This window comes from Myxine glutinosa, chromosome 8 (assembly GCF_964187855.1).
Source record: "Myxine glutinosa chromosome 8, kmMyxGlut1.1, whole genome shotgun sequence".
Taxonomy (NCBI): domain Eukaryota; kingdom Metazoa; phylum Chordata; class Myxini; order Myxiniformes; family Myxinidae; genus Myxine; species Myxine glutinosa.
Window position 1 is genome coordinate 66192008 of NC_136268.1, and position 21132 is coordinate 66213139.

General features: G+C 44.4%; 1 protein-coding gene across 2 annotated transcripts in view; it reads left to right on the forward strand.

Annotated features, from left to right (window-relative positions):
• The window catches only part of HIVEP2 (HIVEP zinc finger 2), a 241199-nt gene that overhangs the window by 216445 nt on the left and 3622 nt on the right, over positions 1-21132 (forward strand). For both annotated transcript variants that reach the window (XR_010985523.2, XM_068124642.2), the window contains exon 6: positions 19548-20377. Coding sequence is in view for 1 of the 2 variants with exons in the window: in XM_068124642.2 (XP_067980743.2) it covers positions 19548-20377 (830 nt within the window). In the remaining variant the exon portion in view is untranslated. The remainder of the gene's footprint in view (positions 1-19547; positions 20378-21132) is intronic.

Consider the following 21132-nt stretch of genomic DNA (forward strand, 5'->3'; position numbering starts at 1 on the left):
TATCTCATTCTATTCGAAACTTTCCTAACTTATCTTTTCACATGTACTCAAACTGTTTGACACAAAATTCTCTGCCTGCAGTTTTATTGATTCATTTTAACCGAATTCAGTTTTGAAACGGGAAGACGATCGAATAATGTTCGTTTATTCCCACATCCAACACTAATCAATAAGGCTGAAGGCCTGTATGTTTTTTTTTTTGGTGGAAGCTTCTTCGTTTTTCCATGGCAACCGTGAGGCTAATGCAATTCCACAAATTCTTAATTGAGTTGATGGTGGCCAAGTGCTGAGGACGCTAGACTGTCCTCGAGGTCGTGGGTTCAACAGTTCGACTGGAGAATTTCCATATTATGATTGGGTTGTTGGTGAAAATCAAGCTGGCTCATTAATAGCCTCAGGGAGTCTGCCATCTCTTCAACATATGACGTGATATCCGGGATGCCTCGTCGCAGTGGTTGTACCCCTAAACGCAAGTCCAGGCCAAATCTTCCCCATTCTTCCCTGCTGCCCAGATTCGTCAGGGCAGCGCAGTCACGGTCAGAGCCCACATGGACCGGCCCTTTCCCGCTTGTCTCTATTTCTTTTCTTCTCTCTCTCTCTCTCTCTCTCTCTCTCTCTCTCTCTCTCTCTGTCTCTCTCTCTCTCTGTCTCTCTCTCTGTCTGTCTCTCTCTGTCTCTCTCTCTGTCTCTCTCTCTCTCTCTCTGTCTCTCTCTCTCTGTCTCTCTCTCTCTCTCTCTCTCTCTCTCTCTCTCTCTGTCTCTCTCTCTCTCTCTCTCTCTCTCTCTCTCTCTCTCTCTCTCTCTCGATCGGGATCGAGAGATCGAGATCGATCGGCTGTTTCCGTGCCGCGGGCCTGTTTGAGAGAACTGTCTGGGGCTATACAACAACAACAACATATGATGTGATGTGCATCCAGACTTCCTCGTTGTCTCATAATGCCCTCCGGGAATCTTGGGATGGCCACTGGAATTCTGCCTGAGCAAGATAGTGTTGCGTGGTAATTCCCATATAACTTCCTTCCCCCAAATCCTTTTTTTGCTGCCAAATGAAATGACATCAGTGCACAGTAAACAGTTCCAGATATTTGAGTGATTAACGTTTTTTTTCCAGAGGAAATGTTAAAGTTGTAGCACACTCGGCCTTCCAACCCACATAAAAGACTGCATTTTTCACAGGCATATGGCCGTAATTTTGTGACTTATTTAAACAAATACTTTCGTGATAACAATCACAAATTGTGCTTTCTTCTTACGCATCCATTTGCAGAACAAGTACACAGAAACATGCCGGTAAACAGGCTGTACACGTTTGCTATGACACAGTTCAGATTTATCTCGGCTAACCTTTGAACCCTGATGTATTCATTTCTAGCAGAAATATGCAATGGCTTTGAAGAATTACGTCACAGGTGCATCTGTAAGTTCAAGATATTGGTCGAGATTTGAGGACAACATTAAGTTCATTTAAAAAAAATAATAAAGGCACAACGTATGCTGCAGGAATGTCTGGAACTTTCACCTGCTAATCTTATGAAATACCTGCCACTCTCCTAACTATTTCCTTAACTCAGACAAAGTTACCAGAACTTATTTTTGCTCACTTATGCAGCACCTGACTGCTGGTTGCATCATTTATAGGAGCCCGACCTTGATACCGAAGCAGTCCATCCTTCCTCACCCTCACCCCTTTGGAATTTTGTCAGGCCATCAAGCAATGGCCTACTCTTTTTGAAAGGTACCGTTGGATCGTCTAACATGCATAAAGTTATGCTTGCAGATAGGACCGTCAGATTTAACACCACCTTCCAAATGACTGATACGCTTTACCTGTGAAACACCAGGATGACACTTTATAGTGGTGCCAGTTTCAAAATTGATGACACATGACGGACATGAAGTTTGTACGCAGCACATGGCTGTTGGTTATATCATTGTCAGGAGCATGGCTGTGCCACGGATACAGTGCCCCCCTGTGGATTTAAGCAGGGATTGGAAACGTGTTCAGTGATTCGGGTGATAGCTCAAGGTGTCCTCTCAGGTTTCCTCTCGTGTTTAACATCACTTCACATGCGAGTTTCACCAGCGCCAAATAGCCAGCGGACGGTAATTTCACAAAGTGCATGATATTTCAAACAAGCAATATGAGATTTATGTACATTGAACAAATGGTGGAAAATCTATTTTTTTGGTGCCTCAACACACTCCCAAGGAGATACCTTGACCGCATGTGGACGGATTTGGACAAAACTTGGTGGACAGGTTGGGTGTGTGACAAGGACGACTAAATTCAATTTTGATGAAGATCTGAATCCGGATCCGGATAAGAGAATTTTTAAATGATTCTTTACCATTGAGAGATGGGGCCAAAAACGATATATTGCACGATATCTCAAAAATATGTGGACTGATGATGATACAACTTGGTGGATGAGTTGGTTAGGTGACAACAACAAGCTCATTACATTTTGGTTCAAGTTCGGATGCAGATCCGTTCTATCAGTGGGATACAAAACATAAACTGTTCAGCCTGGCGGACGTATGCGCTCTACCTAGTTCCTTACTGGGATCCCAGAGAAGTCTCAGCAGGTTGTCGAGGTTCTTTTTGGAATATTTGCACGGTACATCAAGATTCTCAGTGAGTGAAGGATGGTTCCATTTAGAGTGAGTCATTATAGAATTGAGTTTGATTTTAACATACATTTTGGTGGGGAGAGGGGACATAAATGTTGAGTTGGAGGTAGGGAGGTGTATTCAGTAGATGTCACTGTAGTTATTGACTACGAGGGAAGTTCGGGTTCTTAAATTAGCAAAGCCTTTTGTCTCTTCAAAACTGAGTGTTACTAAAGTCATCAAAGTCCTATCACTACCCATGTGTCTTTGCAATGTTTACGTAACACCGAACTTGGTAGTTTGGTCTCCTTGTTAGTCCAGTGAACCCGCCAAAGTCGTCGTGACAGTTTATGAGGGCAGAAATTTTAAATTGTGTCATGGTGTGGCCACATTATGTCCGACTTTTGTGAAAGACCCCATGGAATCTTTAACTTCCATGAGCAAATGCCAGCAGATGAAATGTCCGGGTGGCGGATTCATTGATACAACACACTGTCTGCAAAACACCAATCGGGCGATTTGTGGTTGTGATTCAAACCCAGACAGGACAACTTCTTCCTCTTCTTAATTCGGCTCTTCGGACGAACTCAGATGGCATTGATACTCAGCTACCAGTCCTCTCGATCAACAATGGCTGTGTGCTGTACCTCGGTCGCCAGGACCATATCCTTCCTCGACATGTTGATGTAGTTGACAGCTCGTCTGCCCATCTTCACCCTTGTGTTACGGGTTTGTGACTTCTGTTATTGTGGTTTTCACCCACTGGACATGTTTCTGATATTATGTATTATTATTAGTTTCACAAGGTTTATTATTCACGAACAGTTATCAAAAGTTTAAAAGGATAACTGTAAGTGAAACAGGAAACCGAAAGAGGAAGACAATGAGGGGAAGAGGAAGAAGCGGCACGAAAAGGAGTCGGAGAAGAAAGCCGAGTTGCTCCGGGTTCTGAAGCGAACGTTGGCGAGCCGAGTCATTAGCGAACTTTGGGTTTCCGGGAGAGGAATTCCTACAACGGAGTTGTCGTCGCTGTGACCGGTCAACCTGCATGTCAGGTCTTGCGGTCGATTCAGGAAAGAATCATCGCCATGCCGTGCGCCACGAGACCGGGTCGTCAGCCATTTTGACTTGCGCAGGATTCGTGCTTCACTCGCGGTTTCGTTTCTTTTCAACAATTCTCACCGCATTCAGACGTCGATCTGGTGTGTGCGTGGGACGTGGATTTTTGAAGGCTACTTCGTCCATACCCGAGGGTGCGATTTCTCGGTCGCCTGTAGGGCGCCTTTGGAGTTCCCAGTCGCCCTGAGGCCGCCTTTGTACAGCTTCGGCTGTGTGACGGCCCTGGCCATCTGCACGGGGTTCTGGTCGTTTGGACCTCGTTCTAAGGACCGCTGGAGTGAATCAACCTCGCCTTGGAGAAGGTTACAGAGACATTGACTTTGAGGAGTGTCTGTTCATTTGCTGGCAGCGCCGTGAGTCACTTGATTTTATATAAGATATATATAGAGTGCACTCTTAATGGCCCTTGTACCGTATTACCTGTGTGTGATTTATAATACAAGTTTGTTCATTTATAATCATTGGTGTGGTTTCACTATTGATTTTCAACACAGGGTAATATATTTTTCTGCCGGGGTTCCTCTCGGGGTTTGGAGGTTACCGAGACCAGGAGATTGTAGAGGACTCCGTAACAGAAATTGGGGGCTCGTCAAATTGAAACTCGTGGGCTCGAAATTGGGTCTTCGTCCGGGATATAAAATTCCTTAAATTTAGTCCGAGAAAGAATTCCCTAACATTCCCAGAATTCCCACATTTGGAACTTTGTCCAACATTCCAAAATGTTTTCCAAAAACAAACAAAAAATATATATATATATATTTTTTTTTTTTAAATTTCTTGCGTGAAGGTTAACAGGTGTTAACAGTAGTCACTATGGAGTTTGACGCAGAGAAGTTTACAGCGACCCCTAGTGAGGCACAGTTCCGAGCGTTAATAAAATCGGAACTCTTGATATTGGGCAAACATTTTAGCTTGGAGGTCCGAGCTAAAATGAAGAAAACAGAGATGCAGACAGTGGTGATAGAATCTATGGTGGAACGAGGAACATGGAGAGAGGGAGCCTTGGATTGGTTACCAGAAGAACAAGAAAGTGTGGAGCTCCAAAAAACGGAGATGCAATTGAAGAGCCAGGAAAGGTTAGAAGAGAAAAAAAACAGAGGAAAGGAGAGTGGAAAGAGAACTCCAGGAAAGGTTAAAAGTACAGGAAAGAGAACTCCATGAAAGGTTAGAAGAGAAAAAGCAGAGGAAAGGAGAGTGGAAAGAGAACTCCAGGAAAGGTTAGAAGACAAAAAGCAGAGGAAAGGAGAGCTGCAAGAGAACTCGAAGCAGAGGAGAGAAGAGCCGAAAGGGAGTTAAAGGACCGTGAATTGGCGCGTCAGCAGGAAATTAAAGTCAAGGAGCTGGAGTTAATGAGAGAACGGGGACTGGGAGAGGTACCACCCATGCCGACTGGTTCGACTAGTCAAAACACCTAGGATGTTGGCAGACATGTGAGGCTGGTTCCACCCTTCAATGAAAAGGAGGTAGCCAAGTTTTTTTTACACTTTGAGAAAGTTGCTCAAATGCTAAAATGGCCGGAGGAGTCCTGGACCATATTAGTACAAAGTGTTCTGGTGGGTAAAGTTCAAGATATTTATTCGGCTTTACCGATTGAGCAATGTGCAGATTATGAGATCGTGAAGAAAACCATTCTCAAAGCCTATGAATTGGTCCCTGAAGCTTACCGGCAAAAATTCCGGAACGCCAGGAAGAGGAAGAATGAGACCCATGTGGAGTTTGCCAGAATGAAAGAAACCGTGTTTGATCGGTGGTGTGATTCAAGAGGAGTTGGGAAAGACTTCAAACTATTGCGACAATTGATCCTGGTGGAGGAATTCCAACAGTGCGTCCACGAGGACATTAAAGTACATCTGGAGGAAAGGAAAGTACCAAAGTTGTATGAGGCAGCAACCATGGCGGATGACTATGCCTTAACACACAGGATGAGGTTCCATAAACCTAACTTCCCACCTAGAGTTCGCACGGAGAGTTATGATACATCTGGTGCAGAGAACAAAGATTCAGGGGGGCAGCCTCGAGATGAAAATGAGGACCTCTCTGATACCACGACTTCTAGAAATCAGAAGACTGCGGTTCCAAGACAGACCTATCGTCGGGGGGCTCGAGGCAGACCGCCGCCCCCATGCTTTGGCAGACCACGAGGTTCTCCTCCGGGCCTACTTGCACTTTTTTCCATAAACCTGGACACTGGATGTGCAACTGTTATGCTCTGGGAAAGGAAAATCAGGAGCGGAGTTCGACTAGTACGACTCCAAATGCGATGGCCATTGTGAGAAATCACCCTCAAAAGGGTTACCAACCATTTATTTCCGAGGTGTTTGTGTCACTGGATGGAGCCTCGACTAACCGGAGACCGGTTAGGATATTGAGGGACACAGGAGCACATCAATCTTTAATGCTTGAAGGCATCTTGCCATGGTCCAAGGAGACGGCAACTGGGGATAGTGTTCGTTTACAGGGGATTGGTGGCTGTGTTAGTGCTCCACTTCATGTCATCCATTTGGAGTCCGATTTGGTGTCAGGACCGGTCACCGTCGGTTTACAAGCCACGCTTCCTGTAGAGGGAGTATCGGTTGTTATCGGGAATGATTTGGCCCGTGGTCAAGTTTATGGTAACCCGATGGTTGTTAAAAAGCCCAGTAGGGAAAATAACACCACACAAGTTAGGGATGGCGACAAGTTTAGCAAGTTATTTGTAGGTGGACTGAACTTCAAAACAAAGGAAGATGTTTTGGAGTCTGCCTTCAGCAACTATGGACCGCTGTTGGAAGTAGTGCTGATAAAAGACAGGGAGACACAAAAGTCAAGAGGGTTTTGCTTTGTCACGTTTGAAAACTCAAAGGACGCCAGAGATGCAGAAAAGGATCTGAATAGCAAGAAGTTGGAGGGTCGGACCATAACAGTAGGGAAGGCATTTCGTAGGCGTCGAGGGGTCTACAGAAGAGGACAACTTGGCAGTAGTTTTGGTGGTGGCCGCAGCCGATATTGCTATGGTGGCTCCCAGAGTTACGGCAGCTCCCGAAGGAATGACTATCGGGGTAGCGACCGAGAAGGAGACCGTTATTCACGGGACTTACAGTGACAAGTGGTCCAACCGTGAATATTAGGGAAGTTAGAAAGAGTTGAAGCACTGAATGCTGCGGAGCAGCCGAGCCAAAATTCCTACATGGATTAACCGTGAACGCCATGTTCCTAAAGGCGTCCATGTAGTGAACTTTCCTACACGGATTAACCGTGAACGCCACGTTCCTAACGGCGTCCATGTAATGAACTTTCCTACACGGACTAACCGTGAACTCCACGTTCCTAAAGGCGTCCATGTAGCGAATACTTCCACGCCTCACCACCCAACCACCATGGAACCTGGTTTTCATCTCGGCCTCCCGGAAAAAGTGCTATCAGTTTGTTGGATTTTGGATCTTTGATCAACCCCTTAACCTTCATTCACAAGAAACTGACAGTAAAAGTCAGAGGGTAATGAGATGGAGTTTGGCTTTGCAGGAGTCCAACGGCAAATTGAACATGTAAAGGGCAGGGACAATGTCGTTGCTGATGCTTTGTCCAGAGTGAATTAACTTTGGAAATCTCTGTGGGTTGTGTGAAATTTTGTTGCTTTATTTTTGAGATGTTCATAATTGTTGCCCAGGGGAATTGATGATTTGGATTGTGAATTTACTTTTGTTTTAAAAAAAAAGTTTGCATGCAAAGAAAGTTTTCGCTGTGTATAAACTTTCTTTCTTGAGGGGGGGGAGTGTTACGGATTCGTGACTTCCGTTATTGTGGTTTTCCCCCACTGGACATGTTTCTGATATTATGTATTATTATTAGTTTCACAAGGTTTATTATTCACGAACGGTTATCAAAAGTTAAAAAGGATAACTGTAAGTGAAACAGGAAACCGAAAGAGGAAGACAATGAGGGGAAGAGGAAGAAGCGGCGCGAAAAGGAGTCGGAGAAGAAAGCCGAGTTGCTCCGGGTTCTGAAGCGAACGTTGGCGAGCCGAGTCACTAGCGAACTTTGGGTTTCCGGGAGAGGAATTCCTACAACGGAGTTGTCGTCGCTGTGACCGGTCAACCTGCATGTCAGTTCTTGCGGTCGATTCAGGAAAGAATCATCGCCGTGCCGTGCGCCACGAGACCGGGTCGTCAGCCATTTTGACTCGCGCAGGATTCGTGCTTCGCTCGCGGTTTCCTTTCTTTTCAACAATTCTCACCGCATTCAGACGTCGATCTGGTGTGTGCGTGTGACGCGGATTTTTGAAGGTTACTTCGTCCATACCCGAGGGTGCGATTTCTCGGTCGCCTGTAGGGTGCCTTTGGAGTTCCCAGTCGCCCTGAGGGTGCCTTTGTACAGCTTCGGCTGTGTGACGGCCCTGGCCATCCGCACGGGGTTCTGGTCGTTTGGACCTCGTTCTAACGACCGCTGGAGCGAATCAACCTCGCCTTGGAGAAGGTTACAGAGACATTGACTTTGAGGAGTGTCCGTTCATTTGCTGGCAGAGCCGTGAGTCACTTGACTTTATATAAGATATATATAGAGTGCACTCTTAATGGCCATTTGCTGTACCGTATTACCTGTGTGTGATTTATAATACAAGTTTGTTCATTTATAATCATTGGTGTGGTTTCACTATTGATTTTCAACACAGGGTAATATATTTTTCTGCCGGGGTTCCTCTCGGGGTTTGGAGGTTACCGAGACGAGGAGATTGTAGAGGACTCCGTAACACTTGCATGTTTAGGTGTGCAGAGCACAATATTGGAAACATTCGTTTTGGCGTCAAAGGCAGTGCCCCGCAATCCTGAGACGTCTTCTTCTAACTTTAAACAACAGCTTTTGAAGAGAAACACAGACCTCTTTATTTGTCATACAGTATGTTCAGACCAATGAACATTGAAAGATGAATAAAGAAGCCGAGTATCGTATCCATACAGTCCCTTCTCATTGGTTGTGGTGAGGGTACATGCTTCACTACTTCTGTGTTAAAGTAGTTCGGACTTAACTGTTACCATGAACAGTCTTTCCTTGATATGACAAGAGATTGCCCACTTCCATATTCTTGAATGATTCTTAGAAGTTCTCCATGCGGCTGATTTTCTTTGTTTGATATTTTGAGCATCTGTGTTAATGCACAAATCAAGATACTTGAAGTCATTGACTGTCTCAAATTTTATTCCGTCATTTGATATGATTGAGATCTCTCTTGACTAGGTTGAACATAGGCGGATCCAGGGGAGGAGCGAGGCGGGGGAGGCGCACCCGGTCTAAAACCCTTCCCTCCCATGTCCTGTTTCACATGTAATGAGGTGTTTATAACCGAAGATGTGGTCTCGGTCGTGTTTCACATGTAATGAGGTGAACTCCATTGTGCTGAGTGGGTTCATCAAAAATGTAGTTGTCTGAGATGGTCATTAGCCAGTGTGGCAGCTACATTCAAGTGTAAGGTGTGCACAGAGGGAGCTGCAGATGGAGGAAATGTTGAGTTGGATCTTGGAGACTGCATGAATCTGGAAGGTGTGAAAACATTTTGCTACCTAGGAGACATGCTGAATGGAGAAGGTGGATCAGACTCGGCAACGGTTGCTCGAGTGAGATGTGCATGGAAGAAGTTTCGGGAACTGAGTGACGTGCTGACGAGGAGGGGAGTGTCATTGAAGCTGAAGAGAAAGGTGTATGCTGCATGTGTGAGAAGTGTTATGATTTATGGGCGTGAGACATGGGTAATGAACGTAGAGCAGCAAAGAAGGCTGAAAAGGGTGGAAATGCGAATGGTTCGGTGGATGTGTGGAGTATTGTTGAGGGAGAGGAAGACAAATGATGAATTGCGAAAGATGATGGGAATAGAGCCTGTGATGGATGCTGTGAAGAGAAGCAGGTTGAGATGGTTTGGTCATGTGTTGAGGAAGGATGAAAGTGACTGGTTGAGAGGAGTAATGGAAATGAATGTAGCAGGAAGTAGAGGACGGGGAAGACCGAGAAAGACTTGGCTAAAGGTGGTGGAAGAGGAAATGCGGGCAAGGTGTGTAACAAGGGGAGATGCAGAAAATATGGCAAAATGGAGAAGATTGTCATGGGGCCCACAAGGCTAACCCCCGCTCGAGCAGGGAAAATGGCCTTAAAATGCCTGTTGTTGTTGTTGTTGGTCGTGTTTCACATGTAATGAGGTGTTTATAACTGGATATGTGTACTCGGTCTTGTTTCACATGTAATGAGGTGTTTATAACCATAGATGTGGTCTCGGTCTTGTTTCACATGTAATGAGGCGTTTATAACCGTAGATGTGGTCTCGGTCTTGTTTCACATGTAATGAGGTGTTTATAACTGAACATGTGGTCTCGGTGGTGTTTCACATGTAATGAGGTGTTTATAACCGAAGATGTGGTCTCGGTCTTGTTTCACATGTAATGAGGTGTTTATAACCGTAGAAGTGGTCTCGGTCTTGTTTCACATGTAATGAGGTGTTTATAACCGAAGATGTGGTCTCGGTCGTGTTTCACATGTAATGAGGTATTCATAACTGGAGATGTGCTCGGTCATGTTCACATGTAATGAGGTGTTTGTAACCGTAGATGTGGTCTCGGTCTTGTTTCACATGTAATGAGGTGTTTATGACCGGAGATGTGGTCTCGGTCTTGTTACCTTCGCAAAAGCGGAAGGTTATGTTTTGATCGCTGTGTATTTATTTGTATGTCTGTGTGTGTGTGTGTATGTTATTCGCATAACTCAAAAAGTATTCAACCGAATTGCATGAAATTTGGTGGGATGATTGGTTATTATACGGGACACATTTGATTAGATTTTGGGAGCAATCGGGTCAAAGGTCAAGGTCAAGGTCACGAAAAGGTCAAAATCGTATTTTTGTTGTTCTGTTCCCTACACTCCCATGCCAAGTACAGAACAGTAGCTGCGGCGAAGGTATGCGCTCTACCGAGTGCCCGTTCTAGTTTCACATGTAATGAGGTGTTTATAACCGGAGATGTGGTCTCGGTCTTGTTTCACATGTAATGAGGTGTTTATAACCGGATATGTGGACTCGGTCGTGTTTCACATGTAATGAGGGGTTTATAACCGGAGATGTGGTCTCGGTCTTGTTTCACATGTAATGAGGTGTTTATAACCGGAGATGTGGACTCGGTCGTCTTTCACATGTAATGAGGTGTTTATAACCGGAGATGTGGTCTCGGTCTTATTTCACATGTAATGAGGTGTTTATAACTGGAGATGTGGACTCGGTCGTGTTTCACATGTAATGAGGTGTTTATAACCGGAGATGTGGTCTCGGTCTTGTTTCACATGTAATGAGGTGTTTATAACCGGAGATGTGGTCTCGGTCTTGTTTCACATGTAATGAGGTGTTTATAACCGGAGATGTGGTCTTGGTCTTGTTTTACATGTAATGAGGTGTTTATAACCGGAGATGTGGATTCGGTCTTGTTTCACATGTAATGAGGTGTTTATAACCGGAGATGTGGTCTCGGCCGTGTTTCACATGTAATGAGGTGTTTATAACCGAACATGTGATCTCGGTGGTGTTTCACATGTAATGAGGTGTTTATAACCAGAGATGTGGACTCCGTCGTGTTTCACATGTAATGAGGTGTTTATAACCGGAGATGTGGTCTCGGTCGTATTTCACATGTAATGAGGTGTTTATAACCGGAGATATGGACTCGGCCGTGTTTCACATGTAATGAGGTGTTTATAACCGAACATGTGGTCTCGGTGGTGTTTCACATGTAATGAGGTGTTTATAACCGGAGATGTGGACTCCGTCGTGTTTCACATGTAATGAGGTGTTTATAACCGGAGATGTGGTCTCGGTCGTATTTCACATGTAATGAGGTGTTTATAACCGGAGATGTGGACTCCGTCGTGTTTCACATGTAATGAGGTGTTTATAACCGGAGATGTGGTCTCGGTCGTGTTTCACATGTAATGAGGTGTTTATAACCGGAGATGTGGTCTCGGTCGTGCTCCACATGTAATGAGGTATTTATAACCAGAGATGAGATCCCGGAATGTGGGAAAGGAAACTTTCTCGTGCAGTGCATTTTTCTAACATTTTCCACAGTGAACTCAATACTGGTATATAATAAGGTAGGTAATAGTTAGGTCCAAAACTTCAATTCCGTGACCATTTTCTGGCTAGTAAGGTTTGACGATTGATTTGACTTCTATTGACATTTTATAACAAAAATAGCCTCTATGTCCCTCCCAAAAATCCCGGCATTTTTCGCCAGAGGCCCGAATCCAAGATGACCGCCGGCGCTATCTTGAAAAATTAAGTTTTGAACCAGAACACCTAGAATCACGTACAAAGACACTTTTTTGGGTAATTTGACCACGAGGATTCCGAATCTGACATTAGTTTGACGTTATGACATTATTTTGACCCATAAATCCAAGATGGCCACCATCCAGTAGAGCGAAAATGCAACTTTTGTACTTAAACATGTTAAAGAAACTACCTCCATAAGGATATCTTGCAGTAAAGTAATTGATGATTGCATGACAAGTAAACTCATTACACTTCAAAATAAGCTATTTTTAATAGCTGTGACTTGAACAGTTTTCAAATGAAGTAATTAATCAATATGACCTTTAATTATATGATTAGTCCGAATCAGAGCATTCTGCTTCACTAGAATCTGAATCATCAGATTCCGATGAATCTCCCCGCCTTTGTACATCATCATCTCGCTCCTCATTCCCCTCCTGGCTCTCATCTTCCTCACTCTCTTCAGCTGGCCCTGGTGCAGGTAGATGTGTCGGGAGAGCAGGTTGCGTGTGGCGGACAGGGCGACAGCGACCACCCACCAGCTCCAAGCCATGTCCGAGTGCGCATTTAAATCAGGGCGCATTTAAACCAGCATAAAACCCATTGTATGAAGGGATAGCCTGCTCAGCTGCATCAGGGCGGTCACCATCCACGTCCACACGAGCAAGGGCATGAAAAATGCTCCGCTTGCACTGATGCTTTGTACTTGATGAGAACATAGTGGGCTTTGGCCGGATGGGAGGCTCCCCACGTTTTATCGTCCTATACGGCTTAACTACCTGCATCTCAGATGCCTTCTCAGTTAGTGCCTGTGACACAGTCTTTGCGTCTGTGATGCGTGTTTGCTCATCCTGGATGTTAGCCTCATAATCCGGTACAAGACGTTCTAGACGCTGCAGAAACATCCAGTTACAGCGGTGTGCAGTACCCCCTCCTGTCAACGTGTCATTGGTAAAGTCATCATTGTCAATTATACTAATGCTTGGTTCTCCCTCAGCGATCTCATCAGGACAGATCAAACATCGCTCGAGGTCATGCATGGTCCAGAGGTCACGTAGGAGAAGCACGTTCGGGTAGCTGATCCCCATGCCCAGCTTGTAGTAAGAGTCAATAAGCTCCTTGCTGCGAGTCATCCCATGAAGGGTGAAGGTGGCATTGATGGCAGTAGTGGTGGGTCGCTTTGTAATGTACTGCGTGATGAGAGAGGTGAGAGAGAGTGTGTTGGGAGACAGATCTACCTCCTTCTTCCCCTGCAAAGCAGATAGCAGCTGCACCATGAGAGGCGAGAGCTCTTCCTCCTCTTCTAGCTCCTCGACTCTTGGCGGCCATGGGATGGGTTTGATTGACTTGACATCATCCTTGAGCCGCTTAGCCACATTGTGCACCAGTTGTTCACTGCTAACACCGATGGCGGAGAGTGCTGCTTCAACATATGAACCACCCCCAGACGTGTCATAGACTAGGTCGCTCTGGTTTCTCTGAGGGCGGGAGTGGAAGCCGATCTTGCCCTCAAACTCCCGGGTCAGGATATCTTTGATAAAGGATGACTTGATGCTGGATGTTGAGAAGCCATACCGAGATATGATAGAGCTGTAGTCTTTGAGGAGGCTCTGTAGTGACCTTAGCTCACGTTCCTCAAAGATAACTGTTCTGATGTGGTCAAAGAAGATAGTCTGAGCCTCACGGAGATTGACATTGTGCATGCGTGGGAGTTTGTCATCTTCACTCATTTTCTGGTAACTACGCACATATTTCAACCAGCATTTGTTGTGATATCTGATCTCAATCGCATATGGGTCATCAGCTGCATAATCGATCACACAGTTGATTCTGTCTCGCATGCTCTGATCTTCGAGGGCCACCATGTGACTCTTGAACGTTGCCCATGCATTATCATACGAAATCAGGGACAGCTTTGATTCTGGGTGCTTTGCCGACTCCGGTTTACAGCACCAGACACATTTTGTTTTTTCATGTATCAGCCCTTCTACACTTGATCGCAGCCGCTTGGCAGGTGGAGAAGCAGCCGGGGGGAAAGCCTCAGACATGGACGAAGACTGAGATTGGCATTCCTTGACTTCTCGTTTTTTCTGTCTTGTCTTGGCCTGCTCCAGTTTATTAGCATTCCATAAGGTCAGCCTACATGATTTATGGACACATTGTCTGCCGGGACCATTATCCCAATTGACTGTTGCATAAACGTCTCCGAACTTGTCAAGACCACTCCATAACAGGGCTTTTTTCTTGAGATTTTCCCAACTCTCAACGGAGGTAACGACATCAGTGGCTTCATTGCAAAGCCCGCCACACTGGAGGACACACGGAACGGTGGACATTCTCTTGACAGCTATCTTCTGAATACTGCGCTTCTCAGTGCCGTCTCATTCGCTCGTATACTCCCTGGAAAGACAGAAATAAGTATATGACATTACACACACAGACAAATAAAAAACAAGAAAATAGCAATTCACTAATCAGGACCTCAATTCCGTGGCCAGTATAGATTTAGCCAAAATAATGTGTTAATTCATGATCATATGTTCTCCCATTTAAAAGTTGCATTTTCGCTCTACTGGATGGTGGCCATCTTGGATTTCTGGGTCAAAATAATGTCATAACGTCAAACTAATGTCAGATTCGGAATCCTCGTGGTCAAATTACCCAAAAAAGTGTCTTTGTACGTGATTCTAGGTGTTCTGGTTCAAAACTTAATTTTTCAAGATAGTGCCGGCGGTCATCTTGGATTCGGGCCTCTGGCGAAAAATGCCGGGATTTTTGGGAGGGACATAGAGGCTATTTTTGTTATAAAATGTCAATAGAAGTCAAATCAATCGTCAAACCTTACTAGCCAGAAAATGGTCATGGAATTGAAGTTTTGGACCTAACTATAAGTCAACCTAATATTGCATAGTGTTTCAAAAAAATTCAATGCAAAATGTGCAACAATTACATTAAAGAAAATGCTTAAAGTGTTTAATTATGTTTACGTTTTTTAATTGTACCAACAAATTATGTCAAAAATTCGGATCTGTTAGTTACTAAAAATTGTTGAAAAAGATGGATATCAATTAGGTACAGTATTTTCTGTATAGTTTATGTTGTTGTCATTTTAATCAACAAGAACAACAATAGAATAATGGCGGAAGCGGAAACGATGTGGTTTGTCAAAAAGAGCGAAAATTCAAAGGAGTATTCGCAGTTTTTCTCTCAAAAAAGACAAATTTAAACGACCTTGATCCTTATGCTGAAAGAAGGTAAGAAAAAGTTGAGTGTTACAATTTGGTTTTGTAACTCCAATAACTGGTGGAGCCTTCTCAGTCGTTTGGAATTGTGTAATTACGAGTAGGCCTATGGTCGTGCTGTTGGTGATCTTTGTTTTGTTGGTTTGGACCTTCATCGTCATCGTGAACGATCCAGCATTGAAGAAAGAGAGCACATTGTGTGTTGTGACGTAATGTAACCATTTATTAGTATACAAGAGATCCCGAGTTATTATCTCATCCTATGAACGTTTAATATATTGTTAATCAAAACGAATCAAAATCTGTACATGGATCGTAAAGATTCTGAAATGATAGACAATTAAATAACTTATTCAAATCAATTCATGACAATTGCAATGACGTCACACATCAACGTTGTTGACCGAATGCTTATTATCGTTGCAGTTTACGTAGTAACAATTGATGTGTTATGATCATTGTGCCTTTTATTTCATTATATGCAATGTTTGCTTTTCAGTCGATTGGATTTGTATCATGAGATAATAATTCACATAAATGTTGAGTTTTGAGAAAAAGTTTTTTTCACCAAAGTACTTATTTTCAAGTGTATTATTTGTCTATATTTAGAATAGTTTTTAGAATTTGACAAAAAGAAACACCCAAAAAAATGTTCCCCTCGCTCTGCTCGGCCAAATTATCTTTTTCAACATCATGTAATTTTTTCACCCCTCCTAATCTTAAATCCCGGATCCACCCCCTGTTGAATGCCTTCAGTTGAGTTTTATTCGCATGAATCATTAGCCCAATCTTACCAGTGCGTGTTTGGACTGTCTTGAGAACTTCTTACGCTTGTTCAATTTTTTGTGGCACCAAGGATATATGTCATTGGCAAAGTCGAGATCAGTATAAGAACCTCTGGTTTGACTCTTCTACTTTTTCTTCATTGTAGTTGGAACCCATGGACAGCTCAAAACGAGTATGCCATCTCCGAGCGATTCTGCCAGGCCCTGGGGGAGTCACATTTAAGTGTGACTTTTCAATTTGTTATATTAGGGTCTGGGGAGTCGCATTTAAATGTGAATTTTGGATTTATTTCATTCAGAGTATATTTGTTAATCTCTGCACCAGATCCTCGATTACGGGGGAGGTGCGGGGGGAGGGGTGCAGGGCACACCTAGAATGCTTTTAAACACGTGTATTGATGATTAGCAACATTTTTCTGCATTTAATAAAAAACTATCTCAGGGGTACGCGGCATTGCTTGAGGGGGGGGGGGGGCGAGAAGGGGAGAGGGGCTGGATAGCCATGGGCGGGGGGGGGGGGGGACAGGAGAATCGATTGGGCATGGGGGGCAGGGAAAACTGGGAAGTGGGCAGGATATTCGGTTGGCCGCCGGGCAGGAAAACACCAATGGGCCTTCACAAAACGATCCAGTAAGGGCATTACGCCACATCCAAAGCATAGCCAAGTTTAATGGGGGGATGGGGAGGTGTTGGTGGGGGGCACTGACTGCAGAAACTGTTCGAACAGAGTTCCCCTAGAGAATGGGAAAGAAGACTCCTCTCCAACGTCCACAGCCATTAATCCCGCATTCCGGTCGGGTTGGCCGGAGCGAAGTCCCCAGATCAAGTCTCATACGAACTGGCCAGAGCAAGTTCCTCATGAACACACACCAATAATACATGGAAACAACCATCTGCAAACGAGAGGCCCCATTAGACAAATTTAAAAATCTGGACAAGGGAACACAAAATGCTTGAATAATTTTTTTTTAACTCTGATAAGAACAAAACAAAGCAAGAAACTCACCCCAGAAAAGAAAAACCTCGACAAAACAACGCAACTCTCACAGTTTCCAAGTCGGGAGGGAAATGCGAGGGTGGGTACCAGCTTAGGATTTTTTGAAGAAAACAGAGCTGAGAAAGAACCCAAAACGTGGACACCCGAGGTGGGATGGGGTGACAACGGGTGATGTCGAGGCCACACACGCAAACTGCCACAATATAATTTTGAATTAAATGCAGCGATCTCATCATTGGCCAAGGTCATAAAAAACAAATAGCCTATATTCAACAGGAAGTCAAATTTGGTCTACGTGTCAAGTTTGGTGGCAATTGGTCCAGTAGTTTGGCGCTGATTGGTGTTTCACACAAGCAGACAGGCACACACAAAATGACTGATTTATAAGATATCCAAATGTTTTTAACTAGTGATATGTTTAAAACCACCGTTTAGAGGCCATTTTCCCCCGCAAAGCGGGGGTTGGCCTTTACAGGGACCGTGGTTGTTGTTGTTGTTGTTGTTGTTTTTTAGTCCCCTTTTTGAAGCAATGTTTTACGGCCGGATACCGCTTCCTGCCGCCAACCCTGTTTGTCGCGTTTAACGACAAACAGGGAATTACCAGTGTACTGGTACTCAATTAGCCGACCTCGAAAGGATGACAGGCTGAGTCAACCCCCCTGGCGTTAATTCAGCGATCGACCGGGATTCGAACCCAGGATCCTTGGATCCTAAGCTGGCACCCTAGCCGCTAGCCCAACACCAGGGACGTAACTAATGATATGTTTAATGAAGACAAAAAAAACATTAGCGTTAACCAGAGTTAGGTTCTCAGCAGAAAACTACCTGATGCAGAGCCAGCAAAGGCCCCAGTGCAGGGTGGAAAATGTCATCCTTTATACAAGTTGTCAGGCTGGCTATTCCATCTGCAATTTGGACCTCCACGATCCCAAATGATCTTTTACACAAATGAGAGTCATACACTACTCAAATAGATGTGTAGTTTTGAATAATCTATACTATAAGAAAGCAGTTTGTCTGTCTGTCTGTCTGTCTGTCTGTCTATCTGTGTGTTGCCATTTTTCTCAGATGGCTGAACGGATCTTCATCAAACTTTCAGAGGTTCAAAAAAAAGTTCGGATTTTTTTGAATTTTAAAAAGTCCCTCTTTTGTGCTTGAGCCTTTGAAACTATGTGAAAGGTAATATTAAATTATTCCTGATCAGTGTGTGTGTGTGTGTGTGTGTGTGTGTGTGTGTGTGTGTGTGTGTGTGTGTGTGTGTGTGTGTGTGTGTGATATTATATTAAATATAAATTTTCCTTATTGGGTGTAGTAGGTAGGGAAGTGTTTTAGGCACTTACAAAAAATAGAAAAAAACAAACAAATTGGTTTCTTCAAAATGCCAACAGGACATCACTGGGCATTCACGGGTACTCCTGCTAGTGACTTATAAGGAGCCTTCTGTGCTATTACTGCCACATCAGTCACATAAAATATGACAAATGTTGAGCTTTCAAACGATCATTTAGAATAAATCCAAAGTTCGTTTCAATACCTGATCCAATGCATACCTGATCCAATGCATACCTGATCCAATGCATACCTGATCCAATGCTTCAAAATCTATGCAAAATTATCTTGTACACTCTTTTGGACAATATGGCTCTCCTGGCTAACAAAGGTGATGATCGTTGCTTCCCTCTAAACTCTAGACTCCAGAGGGATCCTTGTCCATGAACATTTTCTCACCTTTGAGTTAACCATGCCTCCAGGGGGTACCATCCACGGCCTTGTTTCACACCATTGGCCCAGACAGGGTGATGTGGGGCGGCCGCGCCCTGTTGGTTGTTAACAATACTGCATCTGCTTTCTGGCACTTTTCGGTCAAGGCGGTAAATGGAGAGATCCCATGTAACAGTCAATCAAACTGAGACAATTAAAGATTGCAGTTTAGAGTGTGCATGCAATTCAGTTGGTTCAGATTTTCGCCTCTTTTACAGCTTGCCATATAATATTCACCAGATATTCCTCTCTAGCTCCGACGAAGGGATCACACCCGAAATGTCAGTTTCACGTTGCTTCCCATGGTGGTGAGCATACCTTTGTTAACGTTCGGTTCATAAAACCTATCGTTTGAATTGTCCGCCGAAAGTGTATTGTTCCCCCGCATATCTCTGGACACCGATTTAATCAGCACCTGGTTATATTACACGCAAAAGTGTGTATCGGTGTGAAATGTTTGGGTGAGCAACCAAATTTGAAATAATTGCTTAATATACCATAGGAAGTCTTCTTCAAGACGAACCAATATTTTGTACAAAGATTCTTATATTTTGTACAAAATAGTTTATAAATGTTTAATTGGAGAAATTATCAACTTCTTTTTCAGGCATGCACTGGAGTGTTTATTTTTTTTTTTTCCCATGTATATATAAGTTCCCAAAGATAATCTTAACTCTGAGCTCAATTATCTTTGTTTAAATACTATAAAAGTTTTTTACCATTTCGTTATTCTGTTCCCAAATTCCCTCCAACAGAAGGTGGCCGAGCCAAAATCGAAGGGGAACACCAGTTTTCAGATGCTGATGATTCTGAAGGAGAACGTGATGATGATGAAGCTGACGATGACGATTACGATGATGAGGAGGATGCCGAGTCATTGCAGGTTGTGCCACGTCACTCCCCCGGTCCACAACCGCTTCATCCCCTACACCGACCTGGTGGCAGCTTCGATGCCGAAGTTGAACATCTCACGTCTCGCTTCCGGAACTTCCCATACACCACGAGCAGTAGTGCCACGGCAATGCAACCAGGTGGCCCTGCCTCTCCTGCCTGTGCCAGTTCACCCGGTGCCCGTGCGGACCTTTGCACACCGCCACGGCCCGCTAATGTCCCCTGGGAAGCGTGCAGTCCTCCAGGCGGTCATACGGCACCGGCCTCTGCAAGGGTACCGGATCAAACGGCAGCTGGATGCTGCCACCTAGGGCCTGATGACAGGTGTACCGTGCCACCAGGTCCTTACGAAGGCCCTACGTCACCCAGTCGTCTCCGAGTGCCACGTGAGTCGCAAGCATCACCAAGCCGCCACTATCACCACCGAGAAATAAGAGCCCACTCATTATCTCCTTACCGGCGTGGTTGTGCATCGCGAGAGAGTTCACCTTCACCCAGCCGTGAGCAGCCACTCTTTCGTACTCACTCGCTCTCTCCGAGCCGATGGAGTACCATCCGCATGCTGTCCCCATCACCGGGAGGTCAGAGGTTTGTCGAACCGGCCACTGCCCAACCTGCAATTGCTTTTGGACCTTTGGTCATGCCATCTCGGTCTGAACTACAAGAGACCTGTCCAGGAATGGTGTGGTGTCCGGTAATTGTCTTTCATTTACTTTGTTCTGCATCAAACACATTTAAAAAGTTACTGCTTCATTATTATTTTCTCATTGCACTACTTTCTCAAGGTGGTGACTGCCAGCTCGGTACTTGCATCTCATCAGTTACCTATATCAAAGCCGATGTCAAAGCCTATATAAAAGCTATTGCCTATATCAAATGAACACACATGCATGCACACACACACACACACCATCTTTTTCTCATTTCATTTTGTGGATGCATGTTTATTTCAGGCTATGTTGATTTCCTTGTCCCTTGTGTAATTTAAGAGAGGTACAATTTGACCTGGCCCTTTTTTACAACACAGTTTGTATAGAACCTTGATAGGCATGTATAACCATCAACACGTTATTCAATCAATCACCTGTAAATTTCAACTGAATTATGGTTTTTGTTAACCAAAATTTTTATAGCTATCCTTTGTTCCAGTTCTGACAGGATGGCGTAGATTTACGTGCACTCACCTCTAAGCCATCTAGTCTGGGTTTGAATCCCGACCCAGCTATAACTGTCATCCCGGTGTTTTCAAAGGCAGGATTATCAATCAATGTGTTGCTGGCAATGAGAAGGTGGATCAGACTCGGCAACGGTTGCTCGAGTGAGATGTGCATGGAAGAAGTTTCGGGAATTGAGTGGCGTGCTGATGATGAGGGGAGTGTCGTTGAAGCTGAAGGGAAAGGTGTATGCTGCATGTGTGAGAAGTGTTATGATTTATGGGAGCGAGACATG